The 18592-nt window shown below is 41.7% G+C and overlaps 1 protein-coding gene across 1 annotated transcript in view; it reads left to right on the top strand.

The window, feature by feature from the left end:
• LOC139751997 (NAD(P) transhydrogenase, mitochondrial-like) overlaps positions 1–18369 on the top strand; it is a 129822-nt gene extending 111453 nt beyond the window's left edge. Inside the window, exons 17-18 of the mRNA XM_071667758.1 lie at positions 812–1128; positions 17564–18369. Coding sequence (XP_071523859.1) covers positions 812–1128; positions 17564–17710 — 464 coding nt within the window. The 3' untranslated portion in view covers positions 17711–18369. The remainder of the gene's footprint in view (positions 1–811; positions 1129–17563) is intronic.
• Positions 18370–18592: the final 223 nt, after the last annotated feature.

Raw genomic sequence — 18592 nt, 5'->3', positions numbered from 1 at the left:
GGGTGGATGTGTTGGAAATGAAACATTTGAGGACAATATGTGGTGTAAGGTGGTTTGATTGAGCAAATAATGAAAGGGTAAGAGGGATTTGTATTAATAAAAAGAGCGTGGTTGAGAGAGCAGAAGAAGGTGTGTTGAAACGGTTTGGTCACATGGAGAGAATGAGTGAGGAAAGATTGAAAAAGAGGATATATGTGTCAGAGGTGGAGGGAAGAAGGAGAAGCGGGAGACCAAATTGGAGGTGGAAGGTTGGAGCAAAAAAGATTTTGAGCGATTGGGGCCTAAATATACAGGAAGATGAAAGGTGAGCAAGGAATAGAGTGAATTGGAACAATGTGGTACAATGGGGTCAATGTGCTGTCAGTGGATTAAACTATGGCATGTGAAGCATCTGGGGTAAACCATGGAAAGGTCTGTGGGCCTGGATGTGGAAAGGCAGCTTTGGTTTCAGTGCATTACACATGACAGCTAGAGACTGTGAGCAAATGTGGCCTTTTTTTCTTTTGTCTTTTCCTGGTGCTACTTCACTGGAGGGGGGAATGCTATTTTCATGTGTGGTGGGGTGGCAACGTGAATGGATGAAGGTAGCAAGTATGAAAATGTACTTGTGTATATATGTATATGTCAGTGTATGTATATGCAGGTATACGTTGAAATGTATACGTGTGTGTGTATGGGTGTTTATGTATACATGTGTATGTGGATGTGTTGGGCCATTCCTCATCTGTTTCCTTGTGATACCTCGCTGATGCAGGAGATAGTGATTAATTATGATAGATATAGGTATAAATAACTTATTTATAAATTGCAGGCTATGGTTTGTGTGTTGCCAAAGCCCAGTACCCAATTGCTGAGATGGTGGAGATTTTGCGAAAGAAGGGCAAAAATGTTAGATTTGGCATCCATCCTGTGGCTGGTCGCATGCCTGGCCAGCTTAATGTCTTACTGGCAGAGGCTGGAGTTCCATATGATGTGGTACTTGAGATGGATGAGATCAACGATGATTTTCCTGAGACAGATTTGGTGCTAGTTATTGGTGCCAATGACACTGTCAATTCTGCTGCTGAAGATGACCCCAATTCCATTATTGCTGGCATGCCGGTCTTACGTGTTTGGGTCTCAAACCAGGTAAGCCTTTCATGAATTTGTTAAAGAATTGAGAAATGTATTTTCTTGTCACATTTAAGTCAAGGGAAGTTTTAATCATCTTATATAAAGGTGAGGAGTTTTATATACAAGAGCACTGTAGACAGGTGAAGAATTTGTTGGTAATGGCACTTGAAGTGTGGGTGACAAGTATGAAGTAGCTATCATCCTCAAGTAACAATTTTCAAGATTCATCTGATGATAACCCATATTAAGCATCATTAACCAGTCTGAATAAACATAAAATGTGTGATAACTCATCTTAGAGATAATTTCTGAATACTTAAACATATGTTGCTTCCTCCTTACTCTGACAGACCAGATTTGTTCCTAAGGCTTCAGGAATATCTATTATCCTCACTCAGATAGACTCAGTTAACTCACAAGGCTTCAGGCTTCTGTTTCCTCTTCACTCAGACAGACTCAGTGTGTTCATAAGGCTTCAGGAATATGCTTCCTCTTCACTCATACAGACCCAGTATGCTCATAAGGCGTCAGGAATGTGCATTCTCCTCACTCAGACAGACCCGATATGCTCATAAGGCTTCAGGCATATGCTACCTCCTTAGTCAGATAGACCTGGTTAGCTCATAAGGCTTCAGGCATATGCTTCCTTCTTACTCAGACAGACCCAGGTTATTTGAGGTGTGAGTTTGAATGGAGGAAATTTGGAAGAAGTGAAGTGCTTCAGGTAACTAGGAATGGACAGAAACAGAAAGGAGTCAAGGGGAGGGTGAGAGACAGGTTTGGGAGCATTAAGGAATGTGTGGAAAGAGAGGTTGTTATCTGGGACAACAAAATGGGTATGTTTTGAGGTACAGTATTCCCAGTGTTGTATGGATGGGAGGCATGAGGTGCAGAGAAGGTTGGATTTGTAGGAAATGAAATGTTTGAGGTGGACAAGTGAAAAAGGATAAGAGAGATATGTGGTAGCAAGAAATGGCAAAAAATGAGAGTAAACAAAGTTAGCTCAAGGGCTGGGTGAGGATTGGGAAGTATTTAGGGAAGCAGTGCAGGCATGTGTGAGAAAATTGTGTCATACAGGTGGGAGGTGGGCATTAGATGAGTGATGATGAAGTAAAATTGTTAGTGAAAAGATAAAGAAAATTATATTGGTAGCACTAACAGGGAAGTGCAAATGACTAGATGTATAAGAGAATGTGGCAGGAGGTCAAGAGGAAGGTGGGGGATAGTAAAAGAGGGCAAATGAGAGTTGGGATGAGCAGGTATCAGTAAGCTCCAGGGAGAATAAGATATTTTGGAAGGTTAATAGTTTGCAAAAAACAAGAAAACAGATGGGAACATCATTGAGGGGGCAAATGGGGAAGTGGTACCAGGTAATGATGTAGTGAGGAGATGGAGGGTGCATTTTTAAGACTATTGAATGTGTTTGATGATAGAGTAGCAGAAGTAGGGTTATTGGGTCAGGATGGTATGTAGAGTTTTGAGTCTTGGAGAGTGGTTTGTTGAAAAAAGAAGAGGTGGTTAAAGTCATGCATGATATGAATTGTGGCAAGGCAGTTAGAGTAGATGGTATTGCACTTAAATTTATTAAGAAAGGGGATGACACTGTTATTGATTAGTTGATTTGGGTTTTCTTTGTATATATGGATCAGGTGAGGTGCCTGAGGATTGGCAGAATTAATGTATTGTGTCATTGTGTAAAGGCAAGGGGGACAAAAGTGAGTGTTCAAGCTATAGTTGTGTAAGTATGTTGTGGATGTGTTATGTTGTATGGGAGAGTAGTGATTGAGAAGATGAAGGCATGTACAGAACATCAGACTGGTGAGGAACAGTGTGGTTTCAGAAGTGGTAGAGAATGAACAGATCAGTTGTTTGCTTTAAAGAATGTGTGTGAGAAATACTTACAGAAACAAAAAGATTTGAATGTGGCATTTATGGATCTGAGAAAGCACGTGATAGGGTTGGTAGAGATCCCTTGTGAGAGGTCTTATGAATATATGGTGCAGGAGAAAAGCTTTTAGAAGCAGTGAGAAGTTTTTATCAAGAGTGTCAGTCATAAATACAAGTAGAAAGAGAGTAGAGTGAGAAATACTCAGAAAAACAGATGGATTTGTATGTGGCATTTATGAATCAGGAGAAAGAATATATGATAGGGTTGAAAGAGATGCTTTGTGGAAGGTCTTAAGAATATATGGTGTGGGGGGAAAGCTGCTAGAAGCGGTGAGAAGTATTCATCAGGAGTGTAAGGCTTTTGTATAGGTAGGAAGAGAGGAGAGTGAATGGTTCTAAGGGAAGTTTGGTTTGCGGCAGAGGTGTGTGATGTCACCGTGGTTGCTTAGTTTGTTTATAGGTATGATAATGAGGGAGGTAAATGCAAGAATCATGGAGAGGGGGTCAAGTATGAAGTCTGTAGGGGATGAGAGGGCCATGGAAGTGAATCAGTTGTTGTTTGGTGATGATACAGCATTGGTAGTGGCTTTGAGTGAGAATTTGCAGTTGATTGAGTTTGGAAGAGTGTGTGGATGGAGGAAGTTGGGAGTGAATGTGAATAAAAGCAAGGTTATTAAGTTCAGCAGGGTTGAGGTTCATTTTAGTTGGGATGCAAGTCTCAGTGGAGAAAAATTGGATGAAGTGAAGTGTTATAGATGTCTAGGAGTGAACATTATAGCGAATGGAATCATGGAAGCACAAGTAAGTCATAGGATGTGGGGAGAGGATGAGGGTTCTTGGAGCACTGAAGAATATGTGGAAAGAGAGAGCATTATCTGGAAGGGCAATAATGAGTATATTTCTAGGAAAAGTAGTCCCAACATTATCCCTGGGGATAGGGGAGAAAGAATAATTCCCACGTATTCCCTACGTGTCGTAGAAGGTGACTAAAAGGGGAGGGAGCAGGGGGTGGAAATCCTCCCCTATCGTTTTTTTTTTAATTTTCCAAAAGAAGGAACAAAGAAGGGGGCCAGGTGAAGATATTCTCTTCAAAGCCCAGTCCTCTGTTCTTAATGCTACCTTGCTAACATGGGAAATAGCGAATAGTTTGAAAGAAAAGAAAGAAGTAGTCCCAACAATATTATGTGGATGCGAGGCATGGGCTTCAGGTAAGGCTGTACTGAGGAGGATGGATGTGTTGGAAATGAAATGTTTGAGGAAAATATGTAGTGTGAGTTGGTTTGGTCAAGTAGTAATGAAAGGGTGAGAGAGATGTGTGGTAATAAAAGGAGTGTGAGTGAGACAGCAGAAGAGGATGTGCTGAAATGGATTGGACATATGGAGAGAATGAATGCGGAAAGGTTGACAAGGTGGATGTACATCAACATATGGAGGGAACATATAGAATGGAGAGACTAAATTGGTGATGGAAGGATGGTGTGAAAAAGATTTTAAATGATTAGGGTAATTCACTCTCCTCTTTTCCTATTCATACACATGCTTTACACCCTTGATAAAAACTTCTTACTGCCTCTAGCAGCTGTCTTCCCACCCAGTATATTCTTATGACATTCCTCAAGGCATATCAGTCAATCCTATCATAGGTTTTCTCCAGATGCATAAATGCTACTTACAAAACCATCTGTTTCTCATAAATATTTTTCACATACATTCTTCAAAGAAAAGATACATCCATATGTGCATACACACATGCACTTGGATGATAATTACAAGGAAGGTGTGCTAATGATGGAGAGATGTATAGAATTTACTTTCTTACACTATCACTTACTTCCACAACTCATGCTTTAGGAGTATTGGTATGCCTTCCTTAGCTGTTGTCCTCACACCAACTCCCTACTTTACCTCCAAGACTCCTCCAAACCATTCTTCCCCTTTATCCTTGAGTTTCGTTTCACTCAGAGCCAGAACATTCAGGTTTCTTTCTTCAAACATACTACCAATCTCTCCTTTCTCCTCTTGTTTGTTACATTCAGATCCCCTAATCTGACCCTTCAAGGAGGGTGAGCAGTGCACACTTGACTCCTTCTGGTTTCTCTTTTAAAAATTGAAATACAGGGAGGGGTGGGTTTCCAGTGCCCCACTCCCACTCCATTAATTTCTTTTTGCAACATGCAGGGAATGTGTGGGAAGTATTTATTTCCTCTATCCCCCAGTGATACTTTCTCTCCTATCCCTGGAGGGGGTTGTCATTTCATGTGTGCCAGGATGGCGATGGGAATGAATAAAGGCAGCGGTATGAATTATGTATTGATGTATATATGTATATGTCTGTGCATGTGTATATATATATATATTTTTTTTTTTTTTTTTTTTTTTTTTTTATACTTTGTCGCTGTCTCCCGCGTTTGCGAGGTAGCGCAAGGAAACAGACGAAAGAAATGGCCCAACCCCCCCCCCCATACACATGTACATACACACGTCCACACACGCAAATATACATACCTACACACCTTTCCATGGTTTACCCCAGACGCTTCACATGCCCTGATTCACTCCACTGACAGCACGTCAACCCCTGTATACCACATCGCTCCAATTCACTCTATTCCTTGCCCTCCTTACACCCTCCTGCATGTTCAGGCCCCGATCACACAAAATCTTTTTCACTCCATCTTTCCACCTCCAATTTGGTCTCCCTCTTCTCCTCGTTCCCTCCACCTCCGACACATATATCCTCTTGGTCAATCTTTCCTCACTCATTCTCTCCATGTGACCAAACCATTTCAAAACACCCTCTTCTGCTCTCTCAACCACGCTCTTTTTATTTCCACACATCTCTCTTACCCTTACGTTACTTACTCGATCAAACCACCTCACACCACACATTGTCCTCAAACATCTCATTTCCAGCACATCCATCCTCCTGCGCACAACTCTATCCATAGCCCACGCCTCGCAACCATACAACATTGTTGGAACCACTATTCCTTCAAACATACCCATTTTTGCTTTCCGAGATACTGTTCTCGACTTCCACACATTTTTCAAGGCTCCCAAAATTTTCGCCCCCTCCCCCACCCTATGATCCACTTCCGCTTCCATGGTTCCATCCGCTGACAGATCCACTCCCAGATATCTAAAACACCTCACTTCCTCCAGTTTTTCTCCATTCAAACTCACCTCCCAATTGACTTGACCCTCAACCCTACTGTACCTAATAACCTTGCTCTTATTCACATTTACTCTTAACTTTCTTCTTCCACACACTTTACCAAACTCAGTCACCAGCTTCTGCAGTTTCTCACATGAATCAGCCACCAGCGCTGTATCATCAGCGAACAACAACTGACTCACTTCCCAAGCTCTCTCATCCCCAACAGACTTCATACTTGCCCCTCTTTCCAGGACTCTTGCATTTACCTCCCTAACAACCCCATCCATAAACAAATTAAACAACCATGGAGACATCACACACCCCTGCCGCAAACCTACATTCACTGAGAACCAATCACTTTCCTCTCTTCCTACACGTACACATGCCCTACATCCTCGATAAAAACTTTTCACTGCTTCTAACAACTTTCCTCCCACACCATATATTCTTAATACCTTCCACAGAGCATCTCTATCAACTCTATCATATGCCTTCTCCAGATCCATAAATGCTACATACAAATCCATTTGCTTTTCTAAGTATTTCTCACATACATTCTTCAAAGCAAACACCTGATCCACACATCCTCTACCACTTCTGAAACCGCACTGCTCTTCCCCAATCTGATATATATATATCTGATATATATATATATATATATATATGATCCGTGGGGGGCGACTGGGAGGGGAGGGAGTGGGGGGCTGGAAATCCTCCCTTCAATTTTTTTTAATTTTTTAGGGAAGAAACGGAGAAGGGGGCCAGGTGGGGATGTTCCCTCAGTGGCCCGGTCCTCTGTTCTTGGCGCTACCTCGCTAACGCGGGAAATGGCGAATAGTTTAAAAAAGAAATATATATATATATATATATATATATATATATATATATATATATATATATATATATATATATATATATATATATTTATATATATATATATATATATATATATGCTTGTGGCATGAGAAGAGTGGGAGGTGGGCTGTTTAGAAAGGGTAGTGAGTGGTGGGATGAAGAAGTAAGAGTATTAGTGAAAGAGAAGAGAGAGGCATTTGGACGATTTTTGCAGGGAAAAAATGCAATTGAGTGGGAGAAGTATAAAAGAAAGAGACAGGAGGTCAAGAGAAAGGTGCAAGAGGTGAAAAAAAGGGCAAATGAGAGTTGGGGTGAGAGACTATCAGTAAATTTTAGGGAGAATAAAAAGATGTTCTGGAAGGAGGTAAATAGGGTGCGTAAGACAAGGGAGCAAATGGGAACTTCAGTGAAGGGCGTAAATGGGGAGGTGATAACAAGTAGCGGTGATGTGAGAAGGAGATGGAATGAGTATTTTGAAGGTTTGTTGAATGTGTCTGATGACAGAGTGGCAGATATAGGGTGTTTTGGTCGAGGTGGTGTGCAAAGTGAGAGGGTTAGGGAAAATGATTTGGTAAACAGAGAAGAGGTAGTAAAAGCTTTGCGGAAGATGAAAGCCGGCAAGGCAGCAGGTTTGGATGGTATTGCAGTGGAATTTATTAAGAAAGGGGGTGACTGTATTGTTGACTGGTTGGTAAGGTTATTTAATGTATGTATGACTCATGGTGAGGTGCCTGAGGATTGGCGGAATGCGTGCATAGTGCCATTGTACAAAGGCAAAGGGGAAAAGAGTGAGTGCTCAAATTACAGAGGTATAAGTTTGTTGAGTATTCCTGGTAAATTATATGGGAGGGTATTGATTGAGAGGGTGAAGGCATGTACAGAGCATCAGATTGGGGAAGAGCAGTGCGGTTTCAGAAGTGGTAGAGGATGTGTGGATCAGGTGTTTGCTTTGAAGAATGTATGTGAGAAATACTTAGAAAAGCAAATGGATTTGTATGTAGCATTTATGGATCTGGAGAAGGCATATGATAGAGTTGATAGAGATGCTCTGTGGAAGGTATTAAGAATATATGGTGTGGGAGGCAAGTTGTTAGAAGCAGTGAAAAGTTTTTATCGAGGATGTAAGGCATGTGTACGTGTAGGAAGAGAGGAAAGTGATTGGTTCTCAGTGAATGTAGGTTTGCGGCAGGGGTGTGTGATGTCTCCATGGTTGTTTAATTTGTTTATGGATGGGGTTGTAAGGGAGGTAAATGCAAGAGTCCTGGAAAGAGGGGCAAGTATGAAGTCTGTTGGGGATGAGAGAGCTTGGGAAGTGAGTCAATTGTTGTTCGCTGATGATACAGCGCTGGTGGCTGATTCATGTGAGAAACTGCAGAAGCTGGTGACTGAGTTTGGTAAAGTGTGTGGAAGAAGAAAGTTGAGAGTAAATGTGAATAAGAGCAAGGTTATTAGGTACAGTAGGGGTGAGGGTCAAGTCAATTGGGAGGTGAGTTTGAATGGAGAAAAACTGGAGGAAGTGAAGTGTTTTAGATATCTGGGAGTGGATCTGTCAGCGGATGGAACCATGGAAGCGGAAGTGGATCATAGGGTGGGGGAGGGGGCGAAAATTTTGGGAGCCTTGAAAAATGTGTGGAAGTCGAGAACATTATCTCGGAAAGCAAAAATGGGTATGTTTGAGGGAATAGTGGTTCCAACAATGCTGTATGGTTGCGAGGCGTGGGCTATGGATAGAGATGTGCGCAGGAGGATGGATGTGCTGGAAATGAGATGTTTGAGGACAATGTGTGGTGTGAGGTGGTTTGATCGAGTAAGTAACGTAAGGGTAAGAGAGATGTGTGGAAATAAAAAGAGCGTGGTCGAGAGAGCAGAAGAGGGTGTTTTGAAATGGTTTGGGCACATGGAGAGAATGAGTGAGGAGAGATTGACCAAGAGGATATATGTGTCGGAGGTGGAGGGAACGAGGAGAAGAGGGAGACCAAATTGGAGGTGGAAAGATGGAGTGAAAAAGATTTTGTGTGATCGGGGCCTGAACATGCAGGAGGGTGAAAGGAGGGCAAGAAATAGAGTGAATTGGAGTCATGTGGTATACAGGGGTTGACGTGCTGTCAGTGGATTGAAGCAAGGCATGTGAAGCGTCTGGGGTAAACCATGGAAAGCTGTGTAGGTATGTATATTTGCGTGTGTGGACGTGTGTATGTACATGTGTATGGGGGGGGGGTTGGGCCATTTCTTTCGTCTGTTTCCTTGCGCTACCTCGCAAACGCGGGAGACAGCGACAAAGTATAAAAAAAAAAAAAAAAAAAAAAAAAAAAAAAAAAAATATATATATATATTTATCCCTGGGGATAGGGGAGAAAGAATACTTCCCACGTATTCCCTGCGTGTCGTAGAAGGCGACTAAAAGGGGAGGGAGCGGGTGGCTGGAAATCCTCCCCTCTCGTTTTTTTTTAATTTTCCAAAAGAAGGAACAGAGAAGGGGGCCAGGTGAGGATTTTCCCTCTAAGGCCCAGTCCTCTGTTCTTAACGCTACCTCGCAAATGCGGGAAATGGCGAATCGTATGAAAAAAAAATATATATATATATATATATATATATATATATATATATATATATATATATATATATATATATATATATATATATATATATATTTATTATCCCTGGGGATAGGGGAGAAAGAATACTACCCACGTATTCCCTGCGTGTCGTAGAAGGCGACTAAAAGGGGAGGGAGCGGGTGGCTGGAAATCCTCCCCTCTCTTTTTTTTTTTTTTTTTTTTTTTACTTTTCCAAAAGAAGGAACAGAGAAGGGGGTCAGGTGAAGATATTCCCTCAAAGGCCCAGTTCTCTGTTCTTAACGCTACCTCGCTAAAGCGGGAAATAGCAAATAGTATGAAAAAAAAAAAAAAAAAAATATATGATCCATAAATGGATCCATTTATGGATCTGGAGAAGGCATATGATAGAGTTGATAGAGATGCTCTGTGGAAGGGATTACGAATATATGGTGTGGGAGGCAAGTTGTTAGAAGCAGTGAAAAGTTTTTATCGAGGATGTAAGGCATGTGTACGTGTAGGAAGAGAGGAAAGTGATTGGTTCTCAGTGAATGTAGGTTTGCGGCAGGGGTGTGTGATGTCTCAATGGTTGTTTAATTTGTTTATGGATGGGATTGTTAGGGAGGTGAATGCAAGAGTTTTGGAAAGAGGGGCAAGTATGAAGTCTGTTGTGGATGAGAGAGCTTGGGAAGTGAGTCAGTTGTTGTTCGCTGATGATACAGCGCTGGTGGCTGATTCATGTGAGAAACTGCAGAAGCTGGTGACTGAGTTTGGTAAAGTGTGTGAAAGAAGAAAGTTAAGAGTAAATGTGAATAAGAGCAAGGTTATTAGGTACAGTAGGGTTGAGGGTCAAGTCAATTGGGAGGTAAGTTTGAATGGAGAAAAACTGGAGGAAGTAAAGTGTTTTAGATATCTGGGAGTGGATCTGGCAGCGGATGGAACCATGGAAGCGGAAGTGAATCATAGGGTGGGGGAGGGGGCGAAAATCCTGGGAGCCTTGAAGAATGTGTGGAAGTCGAGAACATTATCTCGGAAAGCAAAAATGGCTATGTTTGAAAGAATAGTGGTTCCAACAATGTTGTATGGTTGCGAGGCATGGGCTATGGATAGAATTGTGCGCAGGAGGGTGGATGTGCTGGAAATGAGATGTTTGAGGACAGTGTGTGGTATGAGGTGGTTTGATCGAGTAAGTAGTGTAAGGGTAAGAGAGATGTGTGGAAATAAAAAGAGCGTGGTTGAGAGAGCAGAAGAGGGTGTTTTGAAATGGTTTGGGCACATGGAGAGAATGAGTGAGGAAAGATTGACCAAGAGGATATATGTGTCGGAGGTGGAGGGAAAGAGGAGAAGTGAGAGACCAAATTGGAGGTGGAAAGATGGAGTGAAAAAGACTTTGTGTGATCGGGGCCTGAACATGCAGGAGGGTGAAAGGAGGGCAAGGAATAGAGTGAATTGGATCGATGAGGTATACCGGGGTGGACGTGCTGTCAGTGGATTGAATCAGGGCATGTGAAGCATCTGGGGTAAACCATGGAAAGTTCTGTGGGGCCTGGATGTGGAAAGGGAGCTGTGGTTTCGGGCATTATTGCATGACAGCTAGAGACTGAGTGTGAACGAATGGGGCCTTTGTTGTCTTTTCCTAGTGCTACCTCGCACACATGAGGGGGGAGGGGGATGGTATTCCATGTGTGGCGAGGTGGCGATGGGAATGAATAAAGGCAGACAGTGTGAATTGTGTGCATGGGTATGTATGTATGTGTCTGTGTGTGTATATATATGTGTACATTGAGATATATAGGTATGGATATTTGCGTGTGTGGACGTGTATGTATATACATTGTGTATGGGGGTAGGTTGGGCCATTTCTTTCGTCTGTTTCCTTGCGCTACCTCCCAAACACGGGAGACAGCGACAAAGCAAAATAAAATATATAACTTTTTTTTTTTTTTGTTGGAACCACTATTCCTTCAAACATACCCATTTTTGCTTTCCGAGATAATGTTCTTGACTTCCACACATTCTTCAAGGCTCCCAGGATTTTCGCCCCCTCCCCCACCCTATGATCCACTTCCGTTTCCGTGGTTCCATCCGCTGCCAGATCCACTCCCAGATATCTAAAACACTTTACTTCCTCCAGTTTTTCTCCATTCAAACTTACCTCCCAATTGACTTGATCCTCAACCCTACTGTACCTAATAACCTTGCTCTTATTCACATTTACTCTTAACTTTCTTCTTTCACACACTTTACCAAACTCAGTCACCAGCTTCTGCAGTTTCTCACATGAATCAGCCACCAGCACTGTATCATCAGCGAACAACAATTGACTCACTTCCCAAGCTCTCTCATCCCCAACAGACTTCATACTTGCCCTTCTTTCCAAAACTCTAGCATTCACCTCCCGAACAACCCCATCCATAAACAAATTAAACAACCATGGAGACATCACACACCCCTGCCGCAAACCTACATTCACTGAGAACAATCACTTTCCTCTCTTCCTACACGTACACATGCCTTACATCCTCGATAAAAACTTTTCACTGCTTCTAACAACTTGCCTCCCACACCATATATTCTTAATACCTTCCACAGAGCATCTCTATCAACTCTATCATATGCCTTCTCCAGATCCATAAATGCTACATACAAATCCATTTGCTTTTCTAAGTATTTCTCACATACATTCTTCAAAGCAAACACCTGATCCACACATCCTGTACCACTTCTGAAACCACACTGCTCTTCCCCAATCTGATGCTCTGTACATGCCTTCACCCTCTCAATCAATACCCTCCCATATAATTTACCAGGAATACTCAACAAATTTATACCTCTGTAATTTGAGCACTCACTCTTATCCCCTTTGCCTTTGTACAGTGGCACTATGCACGCATTCCGCCAATCCTCAGGCACCTCACCATGAGTCATACATACATTAGATAACCTTACCAACCAGTCAATAATACAGTCACCCCCTTTTTTAATAAATTCCACTGCAATACCATCCAAACCTGCTGCCTTTGCGGCTTTCATCTTCCGCAAAGCTTTTACTACCTCTTCTCTGTTTACCAAATCATTTTCCCTAACCCTCTCACTTTGCACACCACCTCGACCAAAACATCCTATATCTGCCACTCTATCATCAAACACATTCAACAAACCTTCAAAATACTCACTCCATCTCCTTCTCACATCACCACTACTTGTTATCACCTCCCCATTTGCCCCCTTCACTGAAGTTCCCATTTGCTCCCTTGTCTTACGCACTTTATTTACCTCCTTCCAGAACATCTTTTTATTCTCTCTAAAATTTAATGATACTCTCTCACCCCAACTCTCATTTGCCCTCTTTTTCACCTCTTGCACCTTTCTCTTGACCTCCTGTTTCTTTCTTTTATACATCTCCCACTCAATTGCATTTTTTCACTGCAAAAATCGTCCAAATGCCACTCTCTTCTCTTTCACTTATAATCTTACTTCTTCATCCCACCACTCACTACCCTTTCTAATCAACCCATCTCCCACTCTTCTCATGCCACAAGCATCTTTTGTGCAATCCATCACTGATTCCCTAAATACATCCCATTCCTCCCCCACTCCCCTTACTTCCAGAAGGATATATATATATATCTTTCTTTCATACTATTGGCCATTTCCCGCGTTAGCGAGGTAGCGTTAAGAACAGAGGACTGGGCCTTTGAGGGAATATCCTCATCTGGCCCCCTTCTCTGTTCCTTCTTTGAGAAAAACAAAAAAAGCAAAAGGGGAGGATTTCCAGCCTCCTGCTCCCTTCCCCTTCAGTCGCCTTCCACGACACGCAGGGAACACGTGGGAAGCATTCTTTCTCCCCTATCCCCATTGTTTATATATGTTTTTTTTTTTTTTTTTTTTTTTTTTTTTTTTTTTTAATACCTCGTCGCTGTCTCCCGCGGTTGCGAGGTAGCGCAAGGAAACAGACGAAAGAAATGGCCCAACCCCCCCATGCACATGTACATACACACGTCCACACACGCAAATATACATACCTACACAGCTTTCCATGGTTTACCCCGGACGCTTCACATGCCTTGATTCAATCCACTGACAGCACGTCAACCCCTGTATACCACATCGCTCCAATTCACTCTATTCCTTGCCCTCCTTTCACCCTCCTGCATGTTCAGGCCCCGATCACACAAAATCCTTTTCACTCCATCTTTCCACCTCCAATTTGGTCTCCCTCTTCTCCTCGTTCCCTCCACCTCCGACACATATATCCTCTTGGTCAATCTTTCCTCACTCATTCTCTCCATGTGTCCAAACCATTTCAAAACACCCTCTTCTGCTCTCTCAACCACGCTCTTTTTATTTCCACACATCTCTCTTACCCTTACGTTACTTACTCGATCAAACCACCTCACACCACACATTGTCCTCAAACATCTCATTTCCAGCACCTCCATCCTCCTGCGCACAACTCTATCCATAGCCCACGCCTCGCAACCATACAACATTGTTGGAACCACTATTCCTTCAAACATACCCATTTTTGCTTTCCGAGATAATGTTCTCGACTTCCACACATTTTTCAAGGCTCCCAAAATTTTCGCCCCCTCCCCCACCCTATGATCCACTTCCGCTTCCATGGTTCCATCCGCTGACAGATCCACTCCCAGATATCTATATATATATATATATATATATGTTCATAGTACTTGCCATTTCCCGCGTCAGCGAGGTAGCGTTAAGAAGAGAGGACTGAGCCTTTAAGGGAATATCCTCACTTGGCCCCCTCCTCTGTTCCTTCTTTTGGAAAATTAAAAAAGAGAGGGGAGGATTTCCAGCCCCCCGCTCCCTTCCCTTTCATTCGCCTTCTACGACACGCAGGGAATACGTGGGAAATATTCTTTCTCCCCTATCCCCAGGGATAATATATATATATATATATATATATATATATATATATATATATATATATATATATATATATTTTTTTTTTTTTTTCATACTATTCGCCAGTTCCCACATTAGCGAGGTAGCGCTAAGAACAGAGGACTGGGCCTTTGAGGGAATATCCTCACCTGGCCCCCTTCTCTGTTCCTTCTTTTGGAAAAAAAAAAATAAAAAAAAAAAACGAGAGGGGAGGATTTCCAGCCCCCCGCTCCCTTCCCTTTTAGTCGCCTTCTACAATACGCAGGGAATACGTGGGAAGTATTCTTTCTCCCCTATCCCCAGGGATAGGTTCGGCAGTACATATACTAAAATTGGAACGATACAGAGAAGATTAGCATATATATATATATTTTATTTATTATACTTTGTCGCTGTCTCCCGCGTTTGCGAGGTAGCGCAAGGAAACAGACGAAAGAAATGGCCCAACCCCCCCCCCCCATACACATGTATATACATACGTCCACACACAGCTTTCCATGGTTTACCCCAGACTCTTCACATGCCCTGCTTCAATCCACTGACAGCACGTCAACCCCGGTATACCACATCGCTCCAATTCACTCTATTCCTTGCCCTCCTTTCACCCTCCTGCATGTTCAGGCCCCGATCACACAAAATCTTTTTCACTCCATCTTTCCACCTCCAATTTGGTCTCCCTCTTCTCCTTGTTCCCTCCACCTCCGACACATATATCCTCTTGGTCAATCTTTCCTCACTCATCCTCTCCATGTGCCCAAACCACTTCAAAACACCCTCTTCTGCTCTCTCAACCACGCTCTTTTTATTTCCACACATCTCTCTTACCCTTACGTTACTCACTCGATCAAACCACCTCACACCACACATTGTCCTCAAACATCTCATTTCCAGCACATCTATCCTCCTGCGCACAACTCTATCCATAGCCCACGCCTCGCAACCATACAACATTGTTGGAACCACTATTCCTTCAAACATAGCCATTTTTGCTTTCCGAGATAATGTTCTCGACTTCCACACATTCTTCAAGGCCCCCAGGATTTTCGCCCCCTCCCCCACCCTATGATCCACTTCCGCTTCCATGGTTCCATCCGCTGCCAGATCCACTCCCAGATATCTAAAACACTTCACTTCCTCCAGTTTTTCTCCATTCAAACTCACCTCCCAATTGACTTGACCCTCAACCCTACTGTACCTAATAACCTTGCTCTTATTCACATTTACTCTTAACTTTCTTCTTCCACACACTTTTCCAAACTCAGTCACCAGCTTCTGCAGTTTCTCATATGAATCAGCCACCAGCGCTGTATCATCAGCGAACAACAACTGACTCACTTCCCAAGCTCTCTCATCCCCAACAGACTTCATACTTGCCCCTCTTTCCAAAACCCTTGCATTTACCTCCCTAACAACCCCATCCATAAACAAATTAAACAACCATGGAGACATCACACACCCCTGCCGCAAACCTACATTCACTGAGAACCAATCACTTTCCTCTCTTCCTACACGTACACATGCCTTACATCCTCGATAAAAACTTTTCACTGTTTCTAACAACTTTCCTCCCACACCATATATTCTTAATACCTTCCACAGAGCATCTCTATCAACTCTATCATATGCCTTCTCCAGATCCATAAATGCTACATACAAATCCATTTGCTTTTCTAAGTATTTCTCACATACATTCTTCAAAGCAAACACCTGATCCACACATCCTGTACCACTTCTGAAACCACACTGCTCTTCCCCAATCTGATGCTCTGTACATGCCTTCACCCTCTCAATCAATACCCTCCCATATGATTTACCAGGAATACTCAACAAACTTATACCTCTGTAATTTGAGCACTCACTCTTATTCCCTTTGCCTTTGTATATATATATATATATATATATATATATATATATATATATATATATATGAATATGATGTGATTGTTGCACGGGGGTGCACTTGGGAACTTGTTGTGTTTCATTTTCCCCGTGGACTCATAGGAATATCTTGGTCACGCGCAAAATTGTGATCCTTTCCAACATATATATATATGTATATGTGGAGGAGGATGGATGTGCTGGAAATGAGATGTTTGAGGACAATGTGTGGTGTGAGGTGGTTTGATCGAGTAAGTAACATAAGGGTAAGAGAGATGTGTGGAAATAAAAAGAGCGTGGTTGAGAGAGCAGAAGAGGGTGTTTTGAAATGGTTTGGGCACATGGAGAGAATGAGTGAGGAAAGATTGACCAAGAGGATATATGTGTCGGAGGTGGAGGGAACGAGGAGAAGTGGGAGACCAAATTGGAGGTGGAAAGATGGAGTGAAGAAAATTTTGTGTGATCGGGGCCTGAACATGCAGGAGGGTGAAAGGAGGGCAAGGAATAGAGTGAATTGGATCGATGTGGTATACCGGGGTTGACGTGCTGTCAGTGGATTGAATCAGGGCATGTGAAATGTCTGGGGTAAACCATGGAAAGCTGTGTAGGTATGTATATTTGCGTGTGTGGACGTATGTATATACATGTGTATGGGGGTGGGTTGGGTCATTTCTTTCGTCTGTTTCCTTGCGCTACCTCGCAAACGCAGGAGACAGCGACAAAGCAAAAAAAAATATATATATATATATATATATATATATATATATATATATATATATATATATATACATATTCTTTTTCTTTCATACTATTCGCCATTTCCCGCATTAGCAAGGTAGCGTTGAGAACAGAGGACTGGGCCTTTGAGGGAACATCCTCACCTGGCCCCCTTCTCTGTTCCCTCTTTTGGAAAAAAAAAAAAAGCATATTATATATATATATTATTCATTTATTTATTTTGCTATGTCACTGTCTCCCGCGTTAGCGAGGTAGCGCAAGTAAAATGATAGGTGAAGAACAAAAATTTTATGATTGCTGCAGCACCTTTACATGACCCTTGTGAAACACCTTGGGAAGGCCTGAAAAACCTCTCCATGTACTTTGAATGTTCTTAAACATCATGTTCAATTTCTTCCATATTTTTTATCAGTATCTGTAATTTTTTCTCTTTGCTTATTCCTTGTTATTAAAACTATCATATGATTAGGTTGTGGTGATGAAGCGCTCACTTGGTGTTGGCTACGCAGCTGTTGACAACCCCATTTTCTTCAAGCCCAACACCAACATGCTACTAGGTGATGCCAAGAAGACTTGTGATGCTCTCCTTGTCAAACTTAAGGAACACTATGAGTAAATTTATCATCACAGACTCTACAAAAGATACCTAGCAACTAATATGTCACATATCCAAGTCTTTTGATTAAGTTTTTTAAGCATTTTTTGTTTCTCATGTCTTCAGATGACTAAATGATCAAAACTTTTTATTGGAGTTTAAACAGATTGTGTATTAAAACAACAATTTTATTCTGTTGAAAGTAACTGAAAGTGCATGTAAAAGTTCTATAACATGTTTTGCTCTAACTGAATCACTATTTGAACTTATCTTGAAGGCAAATCACATTTAAAATGCTACGCACAGGAACGTGACATCACATATGTTGTAATATTATATCAGGTTTGACCTTCTCTTGCTAAAGTGTGTAATTCATGTTCAAATTTTATATTTGGCCTTGTCTTGCTAAAGTATGTAATTCATCAAAAACAAACAAAAAATTGGCTTAGAAGAAGATGTCTTGAGAAACTGTCATTAAAAGGTAGTGATGAATAGTAAGTCTGTAGAAAGTCTTATAAGATATATATTTTTTTTTCAGAATATTTCTTCTGCTATGAGTATTTGTGATATTGTAAATTAATGGCAAAAATGATTTGTCCATTGTTGTGTCTTTTAGTATGTATGGGATCTTTGTTGTGAGAGAATCTATTTTAGCAATTATGAAGTAATTAAGTAAATAAGTTGTTTCATTGTAACCTCTCTTTGTCTTAAGTTTCTGTGTATGCTAATTTTATTATTCCTATATTTTTGTTATATATACTGAAACAAGGCAAGGTAATAAGGACCTGAAAATGTATATTCCACAGTAATAAGAATGCCAATCAATTAGTTACACTTGCACGTCTACCATGGCAACATCTGGTTTACTTGCACATATGCTTTTCACATCCTCAGTTTGTCTTC

This window comes from Panulirus ornatus, chromosome 12 (genome assembly GCF_036320965.1).
Source record: "Panulirus ornatus isolate Po-2019 chromosome 12, ASM3632096v1, whole genome shotgun sequence".
Taxonomy (NCBI): domain Eukaryota; kingdom Metazoa; phylum Arthropoda; class Malacostraca; order Decapoda; family Palinuridae; genus Panulirus; species Panulirus ornatus.
The sequence above is the reverse complement of the archived record's forward strand: the minus strand, read 5'-3'. Positions and strand labels throughout refer to the sequence as shown.